This window comes from Callithrix jacchus, chromosome 5 (genome assembly GCF_049354715.1).
Source record: "Callithrix jacchus isolate 240 chromosome 5, calJac240_pri, whole genome shotgun sequence".
NCBI lineage: Eukaryota > Metazoa > Chordata > Mammalia > Primates > Cebidae > Callithrix > Callithrix jacchus.
The window spans coordinates 106,675,585-106,702,821 of record NC_133506.1 but is presented as its reverse complement, the minus strand read 5'-3'; the positions used below and the strand labels follow the sequence as shown (position 1 = coordinate 106,702,821).

Here is a 27,237-nt window from a genome sequence, read left to right as displayed (position 1 = left end):
ACCTCGTGATCTGCCTGCCTCAGCCTCCCGAAGTGGCTTTTTATCAGGATTTTTAAATTAAAGTGTAAACACATTGGTTTTCCTATCCCTATACCTCTCCAAAGAGCTGTCTCATTTTTCTGGTAAGAACAAAAACTAATAAAATATCTTCTTTCCAGAAACGACACCTCTCTCACCTGATGACTTTACTAACCTGGCTCTCTTCTAACCCAATATGTAATTCAACCTTACCAATCAAAGTACCTCATCCATTGGATACAGTGTTTGGTCTAGGGTTGAGCATGTGATCTCAGCAGAACCAATCAGAGTCACTTTTTATTCTGTAATTGCTATAGTCTCCTTTAATCTTGAGGACTGAAACCTTTCTCCAGATGGAAAACTCTATGAAGTCAACACAGAGAAAAGCACAACTGAAAGATGGAGAGAACAAAAGGAATCCTGTTGATGGTGTTTCAATCCCTGAACTCTAGCCTTTTCTGAAGCCTTTCCTGCTATTTGAGCCAAGTGATGCCAAAGTTAGAGTTGGGTTTCTATTACTTCATTGTCCTTCATCCACCTTTCTCTCCAAGGATAACTGAATTCCGAAAAGCCTTTACAGATCTTCCTGTGTGGGTCAAATCTTTCTTCATACGCAATCAGGGTGCCATGCACTCTCCAGTGTGACATTCACAAGTTATCATTTTAAATTTATTAATGCAATTGTTTCAATGTATCCGCCACATGACTTCAAGTTCTCTGAGAATGCCTTGGGTTTTGCTCAACATTCATTGTAACACCAGTGCCTGGCACAGAGCCCATACATATTTGTAGACTGAATAAATTACATAACGGCGTCCTGAGGGAGTCTGCGCAGAGGAGACACCGGAGCCGGTGGGAGGCGGCCAGGGGAGCTCGCGTGGATTGGTTGGAGCAGCCAGGGGATGGGCTGCGCAGGGCGCTGGCAGGTAGACTGCAGTTCCCGGGAGCAGCGCGCCGGAAGTGCTCGCCAGGCCCCGGCGCGCTGTCTAAGATGGTGGCACTAGGACCCGGAACCACGTGATAGCATCCGTGGAGGGCCCCCCCCCGCCCCCGCCACGACCGAGCGGAAGGCTGAGGGTGGCCTGGAGGTGAGACCCCGCTGTGTTCACAGAGCTGGGGGCCCCGGCGCCTGCGTCTTCCAGGAGGCGAGGAATGGAGCAGAGCCCTGTATTCAGACCCTAGACTCCTGCTTCCTCTGGATGGGGAAAAGCCTGGGGGACCTCAGGAGGACGTAGGCGCCGGTGCGAATGACTGGACCTTCCTTGCCCTGGGCCGGTTTCTCGGTCTCGGCTTGCCCCGCCCCCTGGCGCGTCCCCTTAATCTTGCCTGTTCCAGTTCCCTCCTGTCGGTACCACAAACGGAATCGCCCCCAGGCCCAGAATTCACCGTGAGACATAAATTGATCCTATTCCTCGCCCAACGCTGTGCCAGGTACATTTGTATATGTAACCCAATCCTGGTTTCTGCATCCCAGGAGTGACAGAGCCCCGCTGTGGAGACTAGACTAAGCCACAGGAATGAACTGTATATATGGCTCAGATATGTTCTACTACTCAGTCTAAGGGAGGGATTTAGGTGGGCTGGTCTCTTTGTAAGGTTCTACATTCCTTTTAGGAGCAGCTTCAGAAGTCATTTCGTTTGAGAAACCTTCCCGGATTGCCACCGAAGCACTTTTAGCATCTAATTCATAGGCTCTTACTACCTTGTTTCGTGTGTGAGTCTTCCTGTAGGCATAGGCTCTTTGTTTAGCATCACCTAATGCATGCCCATGAATGTGAATTAAAAAGGACTGACATAGTTAAAAGATACTAAGAACTGGGCATGAAATAGTGGTATTTCTTAAGCTAAAAAATGGTGGCCCCTGGGCTAGCTTTGAGTGTACACTTTTTTTGGGGGGGGGGCTTATGCTGTTTGTTTTTATTTCAATTAGTGGACAGGTTTTTTTTTTTCTTTTTTTGAGACAGTCTCACTCTGCTGCTCAGGCTGGAGTGCAGTGGCGCGATCTTGGCTCACTGCAACCTTTGTCTCCCAGGTTCAAGCGATTCTCCTGCTTCAGCCTGCCAAGTAGCTGGGATTACACCACCACGCCTGGCTAATTTTCCACCATGTTGGCCAGGCTGGTTTGGATATCCTGACCTTGTGATCCACCCGCCTTGGCCTCCCAAAGTGCTGAGATTACAGGCGAGAGCCACTGCTCTCGGCCATGGCCAACATTTTTAAATTAGGAAATTTCTCACACACACTCAGACAAAATCTAGACTTCCAATATCTTAAAAAAATCAGAAGATCTGGGCAGCCAGGGCCCACATACTTGTATGATGTAATTAGCAGAAGGTGAGTAGCAGCTCCTTCCTTCACACTCGGAGTCCCCAGTCCCCACTAATCTCCATTGTCTCCCTGACACTGAGGCAAAGTATAAGTTATCATTTATCATCTAGTTTACTTCACTCATTATGCTTAACTGCCTGGTCTCTTGCAACTGTTTGAGTTTTTGAATCCAGACATAGGTGAAGACTAGTAAGGGCATTACAAATAAAGAGTCATGACCAAAGGTACAGAATAGAAGCAGCATAGCATATGGGAAGGGAATGGAGGATACCAAAGCATAGATTTGTTCTTAGGTGAACAGTACATAACACATGGCTATTATGGGTTGAACTGTGTCCCTCAAAAAAGGTATGTTGACTAGAGCAGAGCGTCTCAAATTTTAGCATCCATAAAAATCACCTGGAGTTTGTTAAACACAAATTGCTGGACCCTACCCTGAGGTACTCCGACTCAGAAGGTCTGGGATAGTGCTTGAAAATCATATTTTTACCAAGATCCTGGGTGATGCTGATGTTGCTGGTGTGTTGAACACGTTTTATTTTACTTCATTTAATTTTATTATTATTATTTTTTTTTTAGATAGAGTCTTGCTCTGTCACCCAGGCTACAGAGCAGAGGTGAGATCATGGCTCACTGCAGCCTTGACCTCCCAGGCTCAAGTGATCCTCCCATCTCAGACTCCCCAGCCAATACATGCCACTACATCTGGCTAATTTTTTGTTTTTAAGAGACGAGGTCTCACTATGTTGCCCAAGGTGGTCTCAAACACCTGGGCTCAAGTGATGCTCCTACCTCGGCCTCCCAGTACTGAAATTACAGGTGTGAGCCACCATGCCTAGCTAGATCACATTTTAGGTAGCACTAATCTATTGTATGTCTGTCTTTAAAAATCTAGATTACAAGCCCAGTGAGGGCAGGGATTATATTGTTCACCAGTGTATCCAAGGGCCCAGAACAGTGTCTGGACATTGTAGGTATCTTAATCTGTTCAGGCTGCTATAAGTGTACCATAGACTGAGTGGTCTATAAACAACAGAAATTTGTTCCTCACAGTTCTGCAGGATGAGAATCTGAGGATCAAGGTACTAGCAGATTTTATGTTTGGTTGAGGGCTTGGTTCATAGAAGGCCATCTTTTTATTGTGTCTTCACATGGCCGACAGGGCAGGGAGCTCTCTAGACCTCTTTTATGAGGGCATTAATCCCATTCATGAGGGCTCTCCCACCTGCCAAAGGCTCTACCTCCTAATAACATCACATCTCAGATTAGGCTTCAACATATAAATTTTCAGGGGATAACAAACATTCAGTCTACACCAGTAAATTCATGATATCTATTTGTTAAATGAAAACTGGTCATATGGATAGAAATAGATAATAAGAGGGCCAGACATGGCGGCTCACGCCCATAATCCCAATCCTTTGGGAGGCTGAGGCAGACAGATCACCTGAGGTCAGAAGTTTGACAGCCTAGCCAACATGGTGAAACCCCATCTCTACTAAAAATACAACAATTAGCCAGGTGTGGTGGTAGGCGCCTGTAATCCCAGATACTCAGTAGGCTGAGGCAGGAGAATCACTTGAACCTGGGAGGCAGAATTTGCAGTGAGTCGAGATGGTACAATTGCACTCCAGCCTGGGCCACAGAGCAAGATTCTGTCTCAAAAAAAAAAAAGGCACGAAAAGAAAAGATTTTCAGGGATATTTAGTCAAAGGAAAGAGGGAAGAGCACTAACCTACTCTTCATTTATTCAACAGTTTTTTTTTAATAATTGAGCACCAGAACACTCTTTTATTTTAGTTTTTTCTGTGACACAGCCTCGGGAGGTCCTAAGGAGATGTGTTCCCAGAACAATCTTTTAAAAAGATGAATCTAATTAGGTCAGATTATACTTTAACCCTTTCAGTGGCCCTCTGCATTCATGAAAAAGTCTTAATCCCTTGGCCTGGTTGACAAGGAAGTCCATAATTAAACCATTACAGCACCAACTTTCTCTTTTACAGTCTTGAACTCTGGGCTTCAGTTACATGGAACATTCATAAGTTCATCATAGGCTCTCTCACCTCCTGGCCTTTGTATATGCTGTAACCTCAGTCTGAAAAGTCCTTTTTCTTTTAGTCCAGTTATTACCAATTACCTTTTAGGCCTCAGCTTAGAAGCTACCTCCTTTAGGAAATTGCCATGCTCACCCCATTCCTGTGAGGTTCCACAGCACCCTGTGCTTACCCTTACTGAGCATTTAACCCATTTAATTGGCATTGTCTGTAATTGCCACCACAGACTCTTCAAGGACAGAGACTGTCATCCTCATTATGGTATTTTAACCACCTAGTATAATTGCTGACTCATAGCAGGGATTCAGTTAAAGAAGAAGTAAATACTAGAAAATGGAAGAGCGGAACTACAGTAAACAAAAAGAATCATTGAAAAGATAGGATAGTGTAAGGTGATTTTCACCACATGTTCTCACATTTTAAAGTTAGAGGCAAGACCATCTACTGAGACCAAGTTTATATGAGAAGTCATAGAGATTTAAAGAGAGAAAAGAAGGTATCAGCATCTGTTATTAACTTTCTATTTGGTGGTTATTGAGCAGCAATTTCTATTTCAGAAATTCAAGATGCTGCAGGATATGGCTGTGAATGAATCACAAAAGGATGCTGGGCTCCAGGCCTGTACTCTGGGATCTCTACAAAGAAGAGACACTAGATAAGGAGGCAGAGCTGGCCTCGCTGGGTAAAGGCACTGAACCCTAACTTAGAATCCATGTACTCTGAGTTCTCTGAATTTTGGTTGAAAAAACAAAAAACTATTTCTTCTATACCTCAAAGATGTCTGAACATTAAAAAAAAAAAGAAAAACAAAAAACTAGAGAAGTTTTTCAAGAACTCAGTTGACTTAGAGATTCCCAATTGCTTTGACTATTGGAGACAAGATGTTTTTGCTCTTTGTTGAAAGATATTTAGCCCAATCTGTATAACTGGAAATTGATACCTCCTTGACCCTCCCTGAGCTTGCACTATCTCTGCCTTTCTAGTCCGATTAGAAACTAAGAGTTGACCAAAACTAACTAAACTCATCTTCAGACCTGCAAATGTACTCTTGTGGCTGGGTGCGGTGCCTCATGCCTATAATCCTAGCACTTTGGGAGGATGAGACAGGCAGATCACTTGAGGTCAGGCGTTCGAGACCGCCTGGCCAACATGGTAAAACTCTGTCTCTACCAAAAATACAAGTGGTCGGCACCTGTAATCCCAGCTACTCACGAGGCCAAGGCAGGAGAATCGCTTGAACCTGGAAGGCAGAAGTTGCAGTGAGCTGAGACTATGCCACTGAACTCCAGCCTGGGCAACAGAGCGAGGCTCCATCTCAAAAAACAAACAAAAAAACCCCTACTCTTCTACCTCTGACCTTGTCTTCATTAACAGCACCATGTCCCACCATTGCCTAAGTCAGAAAACTGACCCCTCTTTCCCTCACAGGCAGTTACGGTATTCTGTTAATTCTAGGTTCTCCCGTAGCAGACAGTGCTAACCTCATTGATAGCACTAGTCACAGTATGTTACTATCCACTTACACATACATCTCCCCTCCATCTTACTTTCATCTTTGTATACCCAACATCTAGTACAATGTCTGGAACAAGGTAGGTGCTCAGTTAATGACTGTTAGATGAAAAAAAAATCAATGAATGAATCAGGCGCAGTGGCTCACACCTGTAATCCCAGCACTTTGGGAGGCCAAGGCAGGCGGATCACAATGTCAGGAGTTCAAGACCAGGCTGACCAACATGGCGAAACCCTGTCTCTACTAAAAATACAAAACAAACAAACAAAAACTGTAATCCCAGCTACTCAAGAGACTGAGGCAGGGAGAATTGCTTGAATCCAGGAGGTGGAGGATGCAGTGAGCCAAGATTGCACCACTCTACTCCAGCCTGGACAACAGAGCGAGACTCTGTCTCAAAAAAAAAAAAAAATCAGGGCCCGGTGTGGTGGCTCACACCTGTAATCCCAGCACTTTGGGAGGCTGAGGTGGGTGGATCATCTGAGGTCAGGAGTTCCAGCCTGGCCTACATGGCAAAACCTTGTCTCTACAAAATTATAAATATTAGCTGGGCATGGTGGCATGCACTTGTAGTCCCAGCCAACTCAGGACGCTAAAGCAGGAGAGTCACCTGAACCCAGGAGGCGGAGGCTGCAATGAGCCAAAATCATTCCACTGCACTCCAGCCTGGGCAACAGAACAAGACTTTATCTCAAAAAAAAAATATCAGTGAATGAGATGAAACACTGCAGCCCTTTTCCCAGAAACTGAGTTCGGCTGAGTTACATTATAAAGGAGGACTCTCCTCTGATAAGGCCTATGTTTCAGATGCTGTCCCTTTCTGCTCTTGACTTCTTTTGAGGGGAGGATTTCCTTAAAGAAATAAATCCTTTTCATCTATGGAATTAGAGGAAAAAATTGAGAAGTGTATTAGAAAAACATACTGTATTAGAAAAAAAAATTGCCAAGAAATAAGACTGGAAGAATATATACCAATACAACAAAACATGAGCAGTAATTATCTTAGGGTGGTGGAATATGGGTGATTATTTTCTGTGCTTTACTCTGTTGGAAAACTGAGGCCAGTTACTGAAATAAAGAAATGTAATCGGCTCCTGGGCAAGGTTCTGTGTTCCGACACAAGGGGCCAGAGAAGTCGCGCTGTCTTTCCGGTGTGTGGGGTTTTTTATGGCATGGGGAACGAGCAACAGCAAGGCCCTCTATTTGGCCCTGAGGGAACCGGATTAGAACAGAACGGGCCGTTGTTGGGTAACGGGGTGGCTGGGCGGGCTTTCTGGTGCAAAGATTGCATCAGCCAGGGCGTGGTTGGCTTGGAGTGTTCCTGGGCAGAGCATACAGCGGCGGAAAGGCAGGGGAGCGGTTATCACGGAGCCTTCTGGGCGAGGCTACCGGCCTGACAGTAAGCATGTCGAATTTTTGTGGTAAAAATATGTTATGGAAAAAGTGTTCCTCTGAAATTTTAAAAGATCCCTCCTCTAAAATTAAGGGAAAAAAGATTACAAAAGACATTAAGAATTTGGAGTCATTTTTTTAAATTATGTAAAATATTTATTAAATGTCCCTTGTTTAACATTTCTACTTTAGATGGTATCCATTGATTCCATCGTGAAAGACAGGTAAATTAGCACAATTTATACTTAGTCCCACTACGATTATACTTACTATAAGGCCGGTTGCCTTGCCGGGAGGCGGGACACACCCACCTCTGCACTCAGCACATGACTCTGCACCCGGCACCAGGCTCTGCCACATGGCTTCTCTAAAAGACGCCAGCTGATGCAACCCTAGCCGTCTCTCGCACCGGAAAACCCGCCAACCAATGGCCGCCCGCCCCGTCCCAATCCCGCTCCCCTGGAGCCAATCAGAACACCCAGCTGTTGCTCGTTCCTCATAGCCATAACCCCTGCCCCTGCCCCAGGAAGTCAGTGTACTTCTCTGGTCCCCTTTTCCCGGACCATAGAACCTCGCCCAGGAGCCGATTAAATTTATTTCAATAACTGGCCTCAGTTGCCTCATTCGAACCTTACACTTACTATTCCTCACAGCCCAATTTTTGTAATATAATTATTTTTACATTGTCATGGTTTAAAGCATTTATTTTCTCTTCTACAACCATAATTCCTAGTTAATCTTACTTCTTCTACATTTAAATTGATTCAGTGCTTACCATCTGTAATACTGTGAAATAAATAGTTGGTCTATGTCACCATTTCCTGGTGTCCTTAAAATCTTTAAAATCTTGAAATATTTAAAGTCTCCAAAGTAATATCTTTTTATATGCTAATGAGTTGACTGCTGTGGGAAGGGAACAAGATAGCTTCCGGATTCGAGTTGCAATAGCCCCACCCCCAAGCTTTGGGGAGGAGAGAAGGACTGAAGGTTACATTGATCACCATTGGCCGATGGTTTAATCAATTTTGCCTACTTAATGAAGCCTCAGTTAAAACCCCAAAGGATGTAGTTTGGAGCCCTTCCAGATAGCTTGACACATGGAGCTTCCTGGACAATGGTGTGCCCACAGAGGGCATGGAAGCTCTCTGCTCCTCCTTCTCCTACTCACCTTGCCTTATGCATCTCTTCATCTGTATCTTTCGTAATATCCTTTATAATAAACTGGTAAATGTAAGAACATGCTTCCCTGAGTTCAGTGGCAGAGTTTACCACTCTAGTAAATAATTTAACCCAAGAAGAGAGCTTGGGATCCCTGAATTTATACCTGGTTGGTCAGAAGCACAGGTAAAACAACCTGGGACTTGTGATTGGCATCAGAAGTGTGGTGCAGTCTGGTGAATTGAGTCCTCAACCTGTGGGATCTGACCCCATCTCCAGGTAGATAGTGTCCAAATTGAACTCAGTTAGAGAACACCTAGCTGGTGTTGCTGCAGAATTGATTGCTTGCTTGGTGTGTGTAGGAAAACCCCAGAACATTTGGTCAGAGAGTATGGTGGCTCTGTAACCACCCAGGGTTCACCTTGCCCACTGCCTAGACAGAGCCAATTTATCAGGACACGGGAATTTATCAAGACAGGGGAATTGCAAAGGAGAAAGAGTGATTCACACAGAGTTGGCTATGTGGGAGACTGGAGTTTTATTATTTCTCCCCAAGCATTCAGGGCTCGGAATTTTTAAGGATAACATGGCTCATATGGGCTCGGAAAGTGGGGAGTGCTGATTGGTCGGGTTAAAGATGAAATCATAGGGGGCTGAAGTGAGTTCTACTTGCTGATTTACATTCCTGGGTGGGATTACAGAACTGGTTGGGCCAGATTATCTGTCTGGGTGGTGTCATTTGCTGCATGGGAATGCAGGGTCTGCAAAATATCTCAAGCACTAATCTTAGGTTTTGTAATGGTGATGTTATTCCCAGGAGCAATCTGGGGAGGTTCAAACTCTTCCAGCCAGAGGCTATATGGTTCCTAAATCATAACTTCTCATCTGGTAGCTAATTCGCTAGTCTTACAAAGGCAAACTGGTCCCCAGGCAAAAAGGGGTTTTTTTAGGAAAGAGCTATTATCAATTTTGTTTCAGAGTTTAATCTATAAAACTAAATTCCTTCCCAGGGCTAGTTTGACCTACCATACCAAGAATGAACAAAGACAGTTTAGAGGTTAGAAGGAAGATGGGGTTGGTTAGGTCTGATCTCTTTCACTGTCATAATTTCCTCAATTATAATTTTGCAAAGGTAGTTTCAGATCTTGCCTGTAATCCCAGCGATTCAGGATGCTGAGGCAGGAGGATGATGTGAGGCCAGGAATTCAGGCTGCAGTGAGCTATGATGGCACCACTACACTCCAGCCTGGGTGACAGTAAGACCCCATCTGTAAAAATAAAAATAATTAAAATAAACATTTGGTTACAGAAGTCTTCTGTGTTGATTGATTGTGGTGTAAGGACAAAAGGAAAACTGTTCTTTTTTTTTTCATTAGACCATTCATTTTTTTTACAATGCCCTCCTAATTCCTGAGTATTTATTTTAATTCACTTCTTTATTGGCTATATCTCATTGCAATAGTTATTTTCAAAAAGAGCTTATAAGTGTCATACTCCCTGAGTTTTTACATAACTGGAAATGTTTGCCTGTTGCTTTTAATGTGAGAGAACACTTTGCTGGGTAAAAAAATTACTGGCTCACACTTTGTTTCTCCTTGGATTTATATAGGCATTATTAATTCTGGTGTGGAGTGTAGCTGTGGGGAAGGGCAAAGTCAACCTGAAATTCTGCCTTGCACATGACTTCCTTTTCTGCCTAGGTGCCCATTTACTCATTTATTCCTGAAATTTAGTTACTTCACCAGGACATGTCTCAGTTTTGACTGTTCTGTCTACTTTTTATGAGCCACAGTGTACCCTTCCAATAGATTTTAAGTCTTTATTTCAGCAACACTTTCTTCTGCTACATATTGAATTTTTTTATGTTTGCTTTTTTAGGAACACTAATTATATGTATTTCATTATCTTTCTTTAGTCATTGGTTTTCTCTGTAATCACATTTGCATTCATTTCATTTTTTATTATTTCTCTGGGTCTCATTGTGACCTTGTAGTGATTATTTATGTGGTTCCTTACGTGATTTCATCTACATAATGCTTTTCATTTGCCCTTCCATTTCTTTCCTCAGCTTTACCAAATCACTTCTTACTACTTTTTGTTGTTTTCTAATCTAATTTGTTTTTGGCCAGACACAGTGGCTCATGTCACTAATCTCAGCACTTTGGGAGACCGAAGGATCACATGAGGCCAGGAGTTTGAGACCAGCCTGGGCAACATAGTGAGACCTTTTCTCCACAAAAAAAAAATTGTTTAAAACTAGCTAGGTATGGTGGTGTGTGCCTATGGTTTCAAGCTGAAGTGTGAGGATTGCTTGAACCCAGGAGTTTGAGGTTGCAGTGAGCTATGATTGCACTACTGCACTCCATCCTGAGTGACAGAATGAGAGCATGTATTAAAAACAAAACAGGCTGGGCATGGTGGCTCGCACCTATAATCCCAGCACATTGGGAGGCCGAGGCAGGTGGATGACTTGAGGTCAGGAGTTTGAGACCAGTCTGGTCAACATGGAGAAACCCCATCTCTACTAAAAATACAAAATTATCTGGGCATGGTGGTGTGGGCCTGCAATCCCAGCTACTTAGGAGGCTGAGGCAGGAGAATCACTTGAACCTAGGTGGAGGTTGTGGTGAACTGAGATTGTGCCATTGCATTCCAGCCTGGGCAACAAGAGCAAAACTCATCTTAAAAAACAAGCTGGGTACAGTGGCTCACACCTGTAATCCTAGCACTTTGGGAGGCTGAGGCAGGAAGATTCCTTGAGCCCAGGAGTTCCAGAACACCCTGGGCAACATAGCAAGCCCAACCTCTACAAAAAATTAGCCATGTGTGGTGGAGCATGCCTATAATCCCAGCTACTTGGGAGCCTGAGGTGGATCACCACAGCCCAGGAGGTAAAGGCTGCAGTGAGTCGTGATTACACCACTGCACTCCAGCCTGGGTGTAGTGTGAGACCCTGTCCCAAAAATAAAAGTTCTGGCACAGTGGCTCACACCTATAATCCCAGCACTTTGGAAGGCCAAGGTAGGAGGATCACTTTAAGCCAGGAGTTCAAGACCAGCCTAGGCAGTAAACTGAGTCCCCATTGCTATTTTTTCCTTTTTCATTTCTTATTTTTTGGCTACATGGCTCAATATTATTTTTAAAAAGTTAAAAATGTGAAAATTTTAAATGTGTAATCTGTTTTAAACCCTTATATCTCTTCTTTAGGTTTTTATTTAAATAAGTTATTTTGTCTATAATTTCTTTGAGATCATGGAGAACTCTCTGCTGAATGTTTCCTATTAATTTCTTTGTATTCCCATGGATGTATGTTTCTAATCTGTTACTTATGTTCCTTTCTTTCCTTTATTCTTCCTTGAAAAAAAATTTTTTTTTTTTAAGAGATGGGGTCTCGTTATGTTGCCCAGGCTGGAGTGCAGTGGCTATTCACAGGCACGATCCCACTACTGATCAGCACAGGAGTTTTGATCTGCTCCGTTTCTGACCTGAGCCAGTTCACCCCTCCTTAGGCAACCTGGTGGTCCCCCGCTCCCAGGAGATCACCATACTGATGCCAAACTTAGTGCAGACACCCGACTGGCATATCAAGCACTACAGCCCAGAATTCCTGGGCTCAAGCATTCCTCCCACCTCAGCCTCCCGATTAGCTGGGACTACAGGCACACACCATTGCACCCGGCAAAAAAAAATTTTATTTTAAGCATACATCCCACAAATTTATCTTAACAATTACTACTTAATAATGAATGAAGCAGGCTCTTTATTAAAAAGGACTATGGGAAGAAGCAGAGGAAATTGAGCCCAGGCACTTCAAAGCCTTCATACAAATTTGCTGCCACAAATACCTCATCTAATCTAGATGCATACTTTTCCTCAGCTTTTGATTTTCAAGAGTTCAGTATGACACAATAAAGCCCTTCAGATCACAAGATTTTGTAAAAAAGAAAAAACAAATTCAACAGCCTTTATTCTACTGTCTTTGAAATAGTAATCTGTTTCTGAATTTTGAACAATATATGTCAAACCAAAAGAAATAAACACTTTAAGGGAAAATTATGCCAAAGCCAATTCTTTCCAATAATAAAGGTCAGGGATTGGATAATATGGACACCCGAAAGAAATAAGCCCACTGTTTTTCAATTGCAGGAGAAGGTATGGTATTTAAATTAAATCCAAGGCCAGGTGCTGTGCCTCATACCTGCAATCCCAGCACTTTGGGAGTCCAGGGTAGGAGGATTGGATTGACTGAGCCCAGGAGTGTGAGACCAGCCTGGGCAACATGATGAGACCATATCTCTAAAAAAAAAAAAAAAAAAAAAAAAAGGCCAGGCTCACACGTGTAATCCCAACACTTTGGGAGGCCAAGGCAGGCAGATCACGAGGTCAAGAGATCAAGAGCATACTGGCCAACATGGTGAAACTCTGTCTCTACTAAAAATACAAAAATTAGCTGGGCGTGGTGGTGCATAGCTGTAGTCCCAGCTACTCGGGAGGCTGAGGCAGGAGAATCACTTGAACCCGGGAGGCAGAGGTTGCAGAGAGTGGAGATAGCGCCAGTGCACTCCAGCCTGGATGGCAGAGTGAGACTCCATCTCAAAAAAAAAAAAATTAATTAATGAATCCAGCCTTACTATGGAGGGTTGTGCTAGGGACACATTACTTAGTATTTAAAGGGTTATTAATAATAGTAATAATAACAGCAGCTGACACATAGTGCTTTCTGTATGCAAAGCACTGTTCTAAATGTTTTACATATATTTATATATATTTGATTTGCAACAACTCTAGGAGGTAAATACTATTATTATCTCAGTTTTATAGATGTGGACACTAGGGCACTGAGAGCTCCAGTGATTTGCCTGAGGTCTCACCATAATTAAGTGGTGGAGCGAGGATTCAGACTCAGGCAGTTTGCCCTGCAGTCCGTGCTCTTAATCAGTGTGCCATGTTGCTGCTATTCATTGCAAGAAGATTAATGACTAGAGTCTCTACAGCAGGACCAACATGAAATGACTCTCCCAAGGAGCTCAGTAATGTGTTTTTGTGACAGGGTGACATGGTTTGGCTGTGTCCCCACCCAGCTCTCATCTTGAATTGTACTTCCGTAATTCCCAAATGTTGTGGGAGGGACCCGCTGGGAGATAACTTGAATCATGGGGATGGTTTCCTCCATACTATTCTTTCCCGCCCCCATACTATTCTTATGGTAGTGAATAAGCCTCACGGTATCTGGTAGTTTTATTAGGGGTTTCCACTTTTGCATCTCAATTTTCTCTTGCCACCATCATATAAGAATTTCAGGCTGGGCACGGTGGCTCAAGCCTGTAATCCCAGCACTTTGGGAGGCCGAGGCAGGTGGATCACGAGGTCAAGAGATCGAGATCAACCTGGTTAACATGGTGAAACCCCGTCTCTACTAAAAATACAAAACATTAGCTGGGCATAGTGGCGCGTGCCTGTAATCCCAGCTGCTCTGGAGGCTGAGGCAGGAGAATTGCCTGAACCCAGGAGGCGGAGGTTGCAGTGAGCCGAGGTCGCGCCACTGCACTCCAGCCTGTGTAACAAGAGCAAAACTCAGTCTCAAAAGAATTGCTTTTCGCCTCCTGCCGTAATTCTGAGGCCTCCCGCCGTAATTCTGAGGCCTCCCCACCCATGTGGAACTGTAAGTCCAATTAAACCTCTTTTTCTTCCCAATCTCAGGTATCTTTATCAACAGTGTGAAAATAGACTAATACAGTAAATTGGTTCCAGGAGTGGGGTGCTGCTCAAAAGACACCTGAGAATGTGTAAGAAATTTTGGAGCTGGGTACCAACAGACAGAGGCCGAACAGTTTGGAGGGCTCAGAAGAAGACAGGAAAATGTGGGAAAGTTTGGAACTTCCTAGAGACTTGTTGAATGGCTTTGACCAAAAATCTGATAGTGATATGGACAATAAGGTCTAGGCTGAGGTGGTCTCAGATGGAAATGAGGAACGTGTCAGGAACTGAAGCAAAGGTGACTCTTGTTATGTTTTAGCAAAGGGACTGGTGGCATTTTGCCCCTGCCCTAGAGATTTGTGGAACTTTGAACTTGAGAGAGATGATTTAGGGTATCTGATGGAAGAAATTTCTAAGCAGCAAAGCATTCAAGAGGTGACTTGGGTGCTGTTAAAGGCATTCAGTTTTATAAGGGGAGCAGAGCATTAAAGTTCAGAAAATTCGCAGCCTGACAATACCATAGAAAAGAAAAACCCATTTTCCAAGGAGTAATTCAATCAGGCTGCAGAAATTTGCATAAGTAACAAGGAGCTGAATGTTAATCCCCAAGACAATGGGGAAAATGTCTCCAGAGCATGTCAGAGGTCTTCACAGCAGCCCCTTCCATCACAGGCGTGGAGGCCTAGGAGAAAATGGTTTTGCAGGTTAGGCCCAGGGTCCGCATGCTGTGTGCAGCCTAGGGACTTGGTGCCCTGCATCCCAGCCACTCTGGCCATGGCTGAAAGGGGCCAATGTAGAGCTTGAGCCATGGATTCAGAGGTTGCAAGCCCCAAGCCTTGGCAGCTTCCACATGGTGTTGAGTCTGTGGGTACACAGACGTCAAGAACTGGGGTTTGGGAACCTCCACCTGTATTTCAGAAGATGTATAGCAATGCCTGGATACCCAGGCAGAAGTTTGCTGCAGGGGCAGGGCTCTCATGGTGAACCTCTACTAGGGCAGTGCAGAAGGGAAATGTGGGGTCAGAGCCCCCATACAGAGTCCCTACTGGGGCACTGCCTAGTGGAGCTGTGAGTAGAGGGCCACCATCCTCCAGACCCCAGAATGGTAGATACACCTACACTTTGCACCATGCACCTGGAAAAGCCACAGACACTCAACACCAGCCAATGAAAGCAGCCAGGAGGTGGTTACCCAAGACCAGGCCCTGCAGAGCCAAAGGGGTGGAGTTACCCAAGACCATGGGAACCCACCTGTTGCATCAGCATGACTTGGATGTTAGACTTGGCGTCAAAGGAGATAATTTTAGAGGTTTAAAATTTGACTAACCCACTGGATTTTGGACTTGAATAGGCCCTTGAATAACCCCTTTGTTTTGGCCAATTTCTCTCATTTGGAATGGCAATATTTACCCAGTACCAGTACCCCCATTGTATCTAGGAAGTAACTAGCTGGCTTTTGATTTTACAGGCTCATAGGCAGAAGGGACTTGCCTTGTCTCTGATGAGACTTTGAACTGTGGACTTTTGGGTTAATGCTAAAATGAGTTAAGACTTAGGGGGACTGTTGGGAAGGCATGACTGGTTTTTGAAATGTGAGGATATGATATTTGGAGGGGCCAGGGGCAGAATGAAATGGTTTGGCTCTGTGTCCCCACCCAAATCTCATCTTGAATTGTACTCCTAAATTCCCACATGTTGTGAGAGGGACATGGTGGAAGATAATTTGAAACATGGGGGTGGTTTTTCCCATACCATTTTCATGGTAGTGGATAAGTCTCATGAGATCTGATGGTTTTATCAGGGGTTTCCACTTTTGCGTCTTCCTCATTTTCTCTTGCCACTGCTATGTAAGATGTGCCTTTCACCTCCTGCCATAATTCTGAGGCCTCCTCTGCCATGTGGAACTGTAAGTCCAATTAAACCTCTTTTTCTTATTCTGTTTCAGCAACAGAAAAAATATAAAAGAAAAAAAGTAAAGACCTCTTTTTCTTCCCAGTCTCAGGTATGTCTTTACCAGCAGCATGAATGGACTAATATACTGGGCAAGGTCAGGGATTTGATAACATAGACAACCAAAAGCAATAAGCTCATCTATCTTGTAATTTCAGGAGAAGAAATAAAATTGCCATACAAAAGGAAGCAATTCCACAGAATATCAAAAAGAAAAATGTGAGGTCTGGAAAAAGGATAATTGACTTCTGTTGAAATGAGAGCCAAATGTTTTTATTCTGAGGCATAGTACAGATCTGCTTAACTATCATGGTATATTGGGAGGAATGGGCAGTGAGCTGGTTATTAATTTATTGACTCTCAACTCTAAATTCACCCATCTTTGTTTACTTATGCTACGAAGCTGGATCCTATAAACATTTCTCCTGTGCCAGTTGGTACAGGATTTAGACTTTGGGCCGGGCGTGGTTGCTCATGCCTGTAATCCAAGCACTTTGGAGGCCAAGGCGGGCAGATCACCTGATGTCAGGAGTTCAAGACCAGCCTGACCAACATGGTGAAACCCTGTCTTAAAAAAAAAAAAAAAAGATTTAGACTTTGTCAACAGAGGATACTGGAGGGACAATGCATGCCCACAGGAAGAGAAACTAACTTTGCTTCTTGGTACCGGTGTGCTGTTCTATTTATTTATTTGTGTATGTATTTATTTATTTATTTGCTGATGTGGCTGCTAGCAGATCAACTTGTGGGAGGCCTGGTGGCACTTACCTTAGTGGGCTGCTTCCTGTGAACCAGTTCAGGCCCAGCCACACCATCCAGCAAGTTCCTTCTCCATCCAACAGGCCACTTCCTGTGGACTAACTCCAGAATGTCCTCCTTCCCCAGTGAATTAGGCCACTCCCACAGCCCAGCTCCAGCAGGTTTCTTCACCAACAGGGTATGTGGTAGCACAGGTTCCTATGATAGCCGCAGTGTCTCTAGTGAAGTCCACATCTCAGCTCTGGCAGGGAAAGGTCTTCTAAGTTCTTTGTTCCTCCCTCTTAGACAGCCCAGTATAGTGAAGAGGTGATATTTGTATTTTAGGAATTATAGAATGATATACTTATCATTTCAGATTCTGAAACCATGAATAAGATGAAGGAATGGAAATCAAAGATGGAAATTTCTGAAGAAAAGAAGTCAGTGAGGACTGCATCTGAAAAATTCCAAAGACAGATGATCCAGAAAAGTGAGTTAGTTGAAACCAGTAATTCTGAGGACAGATTATTAAAGCACTGGGTAAACCCTTTAAAGGATGCAGTGAGACATCCCCCTTCCCAAGAGAGAGATATTAGGGAAATGCATATTATCCCTGAGAAAGCCATTGTAGGAGAGATCGGCCATGGATGTAATGAAGGAGAAAAAATACTTTCTTTTTTTTTTTTTTTTTTTGGGGGGGGAGGAAGGCAGGAAGGGAGGGAAGAAGGACGGTAGGGAGGAAGGAAGGGATGAAGGAAGGAAGGGAGGGAGGAAGCGGGGAGGGAGGGAAGAAGGACGGTAGGGAGGAAGAAAGGGATGAAGGAAGGAAGGAAGGAAGGGAGGAAGCGGGGAGGGAGGGAGGGAGGGAGGGAAGGGAAGGAAGGAAATCAAGCAATGAGAGAGACATTGCCGACCTGGATCTAGAGGTTTACAAGTTGATTTCTTTTTTTTTTTTTTGAGAGAAGGAAAGAAAAAAAAAATAAGTAAAGGAGAGGAAGAAAGAGGAAGAGAAAGAGGGAGAGTAAATGGAAATATTGCTTTATTTTGAAAAAAATTGAGTATTAATAATGGCCAATCAATGTTTCATTTAAACTTATGGGTAGGTGTGATGTGGTATTGACAAGAATGTATATTTTGTGTATTTGAAGTGGAGAGCTCTATGAATATTTATTAAGTTTACTTGTTCTGGATCTGAGTTCGAGTCCTTGATATCCTTATTAACTTTCTGTCTCATTGAATCTAAGTCTCATATCTGGGTGTTAGGATCATTAGCTCTTGTTGTTGCATTGATCCTTTTACCACTATATCTTTGTTGCTTTAAAATCTATTTTCTCCGATACGAGAATTGCAACTCCTGCTTTTTATTTATTATTATTTATTTTTGCTCTCCATTTGGTTGGTAAATCTTTCTCCATCCCTTTGTTTTGAGTCTTTGTGTATCCTTGCATGTGAAACAGGTCTGGATGTAACATGCCATTGGGTTTTGGCTGTGTCTTTTGATTGGGGGATTTAGTCAATTTAAATTTAGGGTTACTGCCATTTGATGTTAACTGGCTGTTTTATCCATTCGTTGGTGTAAATTCTTCTTTATGTTGGTGCTCTTTACTTTTTGGGGTATTTTTAGAAAGGCTAATACTGGTTGTTTCTTTCTGTGTGTAATGCTTCTTTCAGAAGCTCTTGTAAAGCAGGCCTGGTGGTAATAAAATCTCTGAGTTCTTGCTTGTTCGTAAAAGATTTTCTTTTTCCTTCAGTTGTGAAGCTTAGTTTGGCTGGATATGAAATTCTGGGCTGAAGGTTCTGTTCTTTGAGAATGTTGAATATTGGCCCCCACTCTCTTCTGGCTTGTAGAGTTTCTGCTGAGAGATCTGCTGTAAGTCTGATAAGCTTGCCTTTGTGGGTAACATGACCTTTCTCTCTGGCTGCCCTTAGTATTATCTCCTTCGTTTCAACCCTGGTGAATCTAACGATTATGTGCCTTGGGGTTGCTCTTCTTGAGGAATATCTTTGTGGTGTTCTCTGTATTTCCTGGGGTTGAATGTTGACCTGCTTTGCTAGTTTAGGAAAATTTTCCTGAATAATATCCTGAAGGGTATTTTCCAGCTTGGATTCATTCTCTCCGTCGCATTCAGGTACACCTATCAAACGTAAATTTGGTCTTTTCACATAGTCCCACATTTCTTGGAGACTTTGCTCATTCCTTTTTATCCTTTTTTCTCTAATCTTTTCTTCACGTTTTATTTCATTAAGTTGGACTTTGACCTCTGATATCCCTTCTTCTGCTTGAACAATTCGAGTGTTTAAACCTGTGCATACTTCTCGGAGTTCCTGTATTGTATTCTTTAGTTCCATTAATTCACTCATACTCTGCTCTAAGTTGTCTATTCTCAATAGGATTTCATCAAACCTTTTTTCAAAGTTCCTAGTTTCTTTACGTTGGGCTACAACATGGTCTTTTAACTCACCGAAGTTTCTTATTATCCATTCCTTGAAGAGTGATTCTGTCATTGGGATGCGCTCATTCTCCATCAAGCCTTGTTCCATTGTTGATGTGGAACTGTGATCATCTTTAGAGGGAGAGGCGTTCTGATTTTGAGTATTCTCAGCTTTTTTACGCTGGTTTCTTCCCATCATTGTAAATTTATCCTCCTGTCTCTTTGAAATTACCAACTTTCAGATTAGGTCTCTTGAGTGGGCGTCCAGGTTGTTAGTTCCCAGGGCCAGAGCAGCAGCGTTAAAACTGATGGTGCTTTTCTGCCCAGGATTCTCCTGTCTGGCTTCCTTCTTGTGTCCGTAGTAGGTGACTCTGCCTTCCCGGGGCTCCAAACCTCAGTCAGAAGGGAAACCGGTCCTGTTTACTCTGCGCCGAGCGCTCTCCCGCCGAGGTGCCATCACAGCGGCTGCGCCGGGCTCTGGTGTCATGCTGGGGGCCGGTGCCAGTCCTCCGAACCTGTTTACTTTGCTCCGAGAGCTGCTGTGCCAAGGTGCCGGCGGAACTGCTGCACTGGCCACGAGGGTCGCGCTGGCCACCCGTGTTTCCTCCACTGGGGGATCTCCTGCTCCGTGAGCGACCAGAATTTGTCTGAAAGTGTGGCGTCCTCTAGTTCTCCGCGCCTTCCCTGAGAGCTGCAATCCCGGGATGTTAGCGATCGGCCATCTTGGATCTCTCCCTCGAAGAAATACTTTCTGCAGGACAAAGCTCCCATAGATATGATGTCTGTGGCCAAAACTTCAAACAGAAGTCAGGATTAACTGAACATCAGAAAATCTGTAGTATAAATAAGACCTATGAATGTAAGCAATGTGGAAAAACCTTAAGCAGGAGCTCAAACCTGATCATACATCAGATAATTCATACTGGAAATAAACCATATGTGTGTAATGAATGTGGGAAAGACTCTAATCAAAGTTCAAATCCTATTATATATCAGAGAATTCATAAAGGAAAGAAAACTTACATATGTCATGAATGTGGAAAAGACCTCAATCAGAGCTCTAATCTGGTCAGACATAAGCAAATTCACAGTGGTGAGAATCCCTATGAGTGTAAAGAGTGTGGGAAGGCTTTTAAGGGAAGCTCAAACCTCATCCTAAACCAGAGAATCCACAGTGAGGGGAAGCCATATTTATGCAATAAATGTGGGAAGGCCTTCAGTCAAAGTTCAGATCTTACTATACATCACAGAATTCACACTGGAGAGAAACCCTGTGAATATTATGATTGTGGACAGATGTTCCAGCAAAGTTCACACCTTGTCACACATCAGAGAATTCACACTGGAGAGAAATCCTTCAAGTGTAATGAATGTGAAAAAGCTTTTAGGCAGCCTTCTTGTCTTACTAAACACCAGAGACTTCACAGTGGAGAGAAACCCTATGAATGTCACAAATGTGGGAAGACCTTCAGTGGGTGCACAGCCTTTCTCAAACATCAGAGACTATATGCTGGAGAGAAATTTAAAGAATGTGAAAAAACCTTCAGCAAGGATGAGGAGCTTAGGGAAGAGCCGAAAATTCACCAGGAAGAGAAAGCTTATTGGTGTAATCAGTGTGGTAGGCATTTCAAGGGCAGCTCAGACCTCAATAGACATCAGGTAACTCATACAGGAGAGAAACCATATGAATGTAAAGAATGTGGGAAAACTTTCAATCAGAGCTCAGACCTTATGAGACATCATAGAATTCACAGTGGAGAAAAACCTTGTGTATGTAGCAAATGTGGGAAATCTTTTAGGGGCAGCTCAGATCTTATTAGACACCATCGTATTCATACTGGAGAGAAACCCTATGAATGTAGTGAATGTGGGAAAGCCTTTAGCCAGAGGTCACATCTTGTTACACACCAGAAAATCCATACTGGAGAGAAGCCCTATCAATGCAATGAATGTGGGAATGCCTTCAGGCGGCATTCCCTCCTTATTCAGCATCGGAGAATTCATAGTGGTGAGAAGCCCTATGAATGTAAGGAATGTGAAAAACTCTTCATGTGGCATACAGGTTTCCTCAAACATCAGAGACTGCATGCTAGAGAGAAACTTGAAGATTGTGAGAAAACTTTCAGCAAGGATGAGGAGCTTAGGGAAGAGCAGAGAATTCACCAGGAAGAAAAAGCTTATTGGTGTAAGTGTGGTAGGACCTTCCAGGACAGCTCAACCCTCATCAGACATCAGGTAACTCATACAGGAGAGAAACAATATGAATGTAAAGAACGTGGGAAAACTTTCAATCAGAGCTGAGACCTTGTAAGACATCATAGAATCCACAGTGGAGAAAAACCTTATGTATGCAACAAATGTGAGAAATCTTTTAGGAGCAGCTCAGATCTTATTAAACACCATCGTGTTCATACTGGAGAGAAACCTCATGAATGTAGTGAATGTGGGAAAGTGTTTAGCCAGAGGTCACACCTTGTTACACACCAGAAAAATCCATACTGGAGAGAAGCCCTTTCAGTGCACTGGATGTGGCAAAGCCTTCAGGCAGCATTCCCTCCTTATTCAACATCAGAGAATTCATAGTGGTGAGAAGCCCTATGAATGTAAGGAATGTGAGAAACTCTTCATGTGGCGCACAGCTTTCCTCAAACATCAGAAACTTCATGCTGGAGAGAAACTTGAAGAATGTGAGAAAACCTTCAGCAAGGATGAGGAGCTTAGGGAAGAGCAGAGAATTCGCCAGGAAGAGAAAGCTTATTGGTGTAATCAGTGTGGTAAGAATTTCCAGGGCAGCTCAGAACTTATCAGACATCAGGTAACTCATACAGGAGAGAAACCATATGAATGTAAAGAATATGGGAAAACTTTCAATCAGAGCTGAGACCTTGTAAGACATCATAGAATTCACAGTGGAGAAAATCCTTATGTATGCAACAAATGTGGAAAATCTTTTAGGGGCGGCTCAGATCTTATTTGACACCATTGTGTTCATACTGGAGAGAAACCCTATGAATGCCCTGAATGTGGGAAGGCCTTTAGTCAGAATTCACACCTTGTTAGTCATCAAAGAATTCATACCAGAGAGAAACCCTTTGAATGTAGCAACTGTGGTAAGGCCTTCAGTGGGTGGACAGCTTTTCTTAAACACCAGAAACTTCACATTGAAAGGAATTTGAGGACAGTAAGAGTCTACAAACAGGACCTATTCTAATAGGTAGCAGCAACCTTATGAATGTGGTAAAACTAGGAAAAGCCTGATGGAGACTACATCTTATTGCACTACAAATGAGTTTTATCATTAGAAAATTCATATGAAGGTGGGAAAGTAGAGAAAAGTCCTACTGGATGAAAAACATGTAAGTAGAATCAAGTGGAAAAGCTAAAAGCTGTTGGACATAATTGCCTTTTTTTTTTCTGTCTCAGAGTTGACACTAGAATATGGTCCCAAGGATGTAACTTTTTAAATTATTTATTTATTTGTATAAATGCAAAGAGGCAAGTCTCACTCTGTTGCCCAGGCTGGTGTCAAACTGCTGGGCTCAAGCAGTCCTCCCTCCTCAGCCTCCCAAAGTGTTGAGATTACAGGCATGAGCCACTGCACCACCCCAAGGGTATAATTACTTGAGAATGTTTTAGGGGATGTCTATCATTGTTAAAATCATTATAAATCACTTTGGCAACAACCACAAAACTAAATTTTTCATGGAAAGAGCCATTTCAATCTTGTCTTCCTAGTCCAGTGACAAGTTTAAATCTGGGGGGGAAAAAAAAACCCTGTGTTTTTGTCAAAGCATTGGTTTATTCAGAGGGAAAAAAAAAAAGAAAGAAAAGAAAAAACAAAACAAAAGAAAAAAAACGCTGTGAAAGTAAGGAGTGTAGGCCAGGCATGGTGGCTCACACCTGTAATCCCAGCACTTTGGGAGGCCAAAGTGGGCAGATCACAAAGTCAGGAGTTCGAGACCAGCCTGGCCAACATAGTGAAACCCTGTCTCTACTAAAAATACAAAAAGTGGCCGGGCATGGTGGGGTGCACCTGTAGTCCCAGCTACTCGGGAGGCTGAGGCAGGAGAATTGCTTGAACCTGGGAGGCAAAGGTTGTGGTGAGCTGAGATTGTACCACTGCACTCCAGCCTGAGGCAACAAGAGCAAAACTTCATCTCAAAAAAAAAAAAAAAAGTCAAAGTCTTTTACTTGTCTTTACAGTGCTGTACAGTGAGAGCTAATGTTTATAAGGATAAGCAGAATACTTAAAGGGATTTGAAGGTAATTTATTGCAGTGGTTTCCAACTTTTTAACCACCAAGGCCCTCTTTTTATTCTCCCCATGTCCTGTGTTTTAAAAGATTAAAAAATTATGTTTCTGAAACTGCATTTATTAAATTTTTTTTATTATATAAAGGCATCTACAACACAAATTATGCTTCTGACTGGCACCATGTAGGCAGACCTAGGTACTAAAATTACAGCCAAAAGCAAATTTAACATTTAACATTTTTATTACTTTTTTTAACATTAGTCTTTTTATCCCTTTTGGGGGCAAATATATGATCTTTTTCAAATATTAACTATTACTTACAAACTCCAGATTGCAGACTAACCTATTCATCTCTGATACAGCTTGAATCAAACTAAGGGTACTGAGCTTCTGAAAGGAGATTGAAACTTTTGTTACAGTATGGAATGTTTTCAACTGAATGTTGAAATAAAAGTTATTTAAGAATTACTTAGTGACTGTTTAGTATGTGCCAGGGGCCATAAGTAGATCCGGGCCAAAGAAGGATAGTCATTGTTCAAGGAATTTACAGGCCAGTGGGGACTGAAGGAGAACAATAGTTAATCTTTAGATAATTGGATAATTTATGAAATAAAAGCCCAAAGTTTTTATAGGTAGCAGAAGTTAATGTAATAGTGTCCATTGTGTAAACCTGAATTCTGCAGAATAAAACCTGTTAGGGAGCAGTCTACTTTGGAACTCTGAAAAAAGAGCCTAAATGATCAAAGTTTGCCTTCGTAAGATTTTAAACAGCTAAAGAACCAAACTCCAGGAAAACCAAAACTGAGGAAAAGTCAGAGTCTGATAATCTCCTTGGGGAAGAGGGGTATCCACTTGTGCCATAAATATTTATTGAGCTTTTTTTTTTCTTTTTGAGATAGAATCTAGCTCTGTCACCCAGGCTGGAGTGCAGTGGTGCGATCTCCGCTCACTGCAACCTCTGCCTTCTGGGTTCAAGCCATTCTCCTGCCTCAACTTCCTGAAGCTGGGATTATAGGCACATGCCAACACCCAGCTAAATTTTTGTATTTTTAGTAGAGACGGGGTTTCACCATATTGGTCAGGCTGGTCTTGAACTCCTGACCTCGTGATATGCCAGCCTCAGCCTCCCAACATGCTAGGATTACAGGCGTGAGCCACCATGCCAGGCCTTATTGAGCTTTTAGTATGTGTTAAGTATCGGGTGCTACAAAGCAGGGTGAGCATAAATGGACAACAGTCTCTGCCCTGATGGAGCTTATAATGGTAGAAGATTAGAATCATTAATAAAGTTACAACCATAGTAAGTACCAGAAAGGAGAGGCATATGATACTATAGTGGGGTTTCCCCACTTTGTGAGGCCAAGGCAAGCAAATCACCTGAGTTCAGGAGTTCAAGACGAGCCTGACCAACATGGAGAAACGCTGTCTCTACTAAAAATGCAAAATTGCAGAAAGCCTTCCCCAACTAGATCAGACTCGAGATTTCTGCAAATGAGTTTACTTCCTAACCCATTATTTACCCATGAACTCTCTGCAGTTTCCCAAGAATGTAGGCACCGCCCTCTTGAACTGTGGCCTTTCCATGAGCTGTTCCTTCTGTCAAGATTGTTCCCTCTTTACCTAGCTCCATTATTTTTTAGAACTTGGTACATGTTGGGTGCCAAGATAAGCACTTAACATAAATTTTCTCTTTTATTTACCTCAGTGAGTGTACGTTAACCCTGTTTTATAAATAAGAAACTATGGCCTAGAAAGGCAAATTTGCAAGCCGGGCACAGTGTGGCTCACGCCTGTATTCCCAACACTTTGGGAGGACGAGGCAGGTGAATCACAAGGTCAGGAGATCAAGGCCATCCTGGCCAACATGGTGAAACTCCGTCTCTATTACAAAAATTAGCCTGGCGTGTTCATGGACGCCTGTAATCCCAGCTACTCAGGAGGCTGAGGTAGGAGAATCGCTTGAACCCGGGAGGTGGAGGTTGCAGTGAGCCGAGATAGCGCCACTGCACTCCAGCCTGGCGACAGAGCAAGACTCCGTCTCAAAAGAAAAAGAAAAAAAGGCAAATTTGCCCAAAGTCCCACAACTAGTAAGTGAAGAAACAAATTCAAATCCAGGTCTGCCCGACTCCAAAGCAGTTTTGTCGGTACAGTCTTGGGTCTCCCAATTCCTTCCTGTGCAGGCCTCGCGTTTCCTGACAGACCCCTGGTGAAGGTCTAGTACCTCCACGGGTCGCGGCCATTGTAAGGTAGCAACTGTAACCTGTCGCCCGCCCCACTAGGCTGTGCTCTTCCTGGACAGGGACTAACCTTTTCCTTTTGGTCGGCTCAGTGACTCCAGGTAGACGCCCGACCCTCAGACGCCACACACGACGTCGGCTCCCGTGGGCCGGAAGTGCGGCCCCTTCCTCCAGCCCTGGCTTGTCTAGGAAAAAAGGAGGATTCGGTTCGACTTGATGGTGCGCCCCAACCCCAGGAAGCCGGGAGGGGTGGGTAGGGCCGCCCGGAGCTGGGCCGTGGGTGGCGGCGGACAGAGAGCATGCACGCGGGAAGTCCTCGCAGTGAGCATCTAGAGCGCGGCCCGCGGCTCCTCGTGACTAGTTGTGGCGGGGGCAGCATGGGCGCGGCCACCGAGGTAGCGCCGAGTGAGGCGAAGACTGATGGCCGCCTGCAGACAAGCTCCCGCAGCGGCCACGCATGGGACGCTGGGCGCCGGGGGCCAGCTAGTCCCGCCGAGCCGTTACCTGTCCCTTCCGCCTCAGGGGTCTCCGTGCCTGGCGCCCACTAGCGGCGTCCAGCCCTGCAGCTTCTAGGCCCCCCGGCGCACGCAACCCGCCCCGGTCCCCCGACGCTGCCACAGCCTTGATAGCCAGGAGACTCCCTAGCCCGGCGCCTAGAGGACCCGGGCCTCAGTGGCCAAAAGTGGCGCGGGGTGCGCCCGGGCAGTGTTCCCAGTAGGCTGGACCGCCAGTCCACGCACGAGGCCATCTGCGAGGCCCGAGTGCAAGAGAGACCTGGGCTTGTGAGTAAGAAGCTCATTCAGTGACTGCACGGTTATTCATGGGACCTTCTGACAGTCTAAAAAACGAAATTTCTCCGGGGCTGGATGAGTATTATAGGGTGGTGGCTTGTTGAGTCTTGAGCAGGCAACACAAATAAATCCCTCTGGGATACAGAACTGTCCCTGTTCTTGGGCCAGAAGCAGTGGTTCATGCCTGTAATCTCAGCACTTTGAGGCCAAGGCAGGCGGATCACCTGAGATTGGGAGTTCCAGACCAGCCGCGACCAACATGGAGAAACCCCGTCTCTACTAAAAATACAAAATTAGCCGGGCGTGGTGGTGGGACCTGTAATCCCAGCTACTCGGAAGGCCGAGGCAGGAGAATTGCTTCAACCCAGAAGGCGGAGCCGAGATCACACCACTGTACTCCAGCTTATGAAACAAGAACGAAACTCCATCTCAAAAACAAAAACAAAAAACAAAAACTGTCTCTATTCTGTTGTTTTGGGGTTTTGCTTTTTTTTTTTTTTTTTTTTTTTGAGACGGAGTCTCTCTCTTGTCCAGGCTGGAGTGCAGTGGCACGATCTCAGTTCAGTGCAACTTTCACCCCCCAGAGTTCAAGCGATTCTCCTGCCTCAGCCTCCCAAGTAGCTGGGGGCGCCACTACGTCCAGCTAATTTTGTATTTTTAGTAGAGATGGGGTTT

The 27,237-nt window shown here is 44.0% G+C and overlaps 1 protein-coding gene across 1 annotated transcript; it reads left to right on the top strand.

Annotated features, from left to right (window-relative positions):
- The first annotated feature begins 946 nt into the window (after positions 1-946).
- ZNF594 (zinc finger protein 594) lies at positions 947-24,002 on the top strand. Its single transcript, XM_078374083.1, is given in 5 exon segments — positions 947-16,162; positions 17,225-17,512; positions 20,023-21,767; positions 21,769-22,146; positions 22,149-24,002. Coding segments are annotated over 4 exon segments (2,433 nt in total). The 5' UTR covers positions 947-16,162; positions 17,225-17,235; the 3' UTR covers positions 22,182-24,002.
- The last annotated feature ends 3,235 nt before the right edge of the window (positions 24,003-27,237 follow it).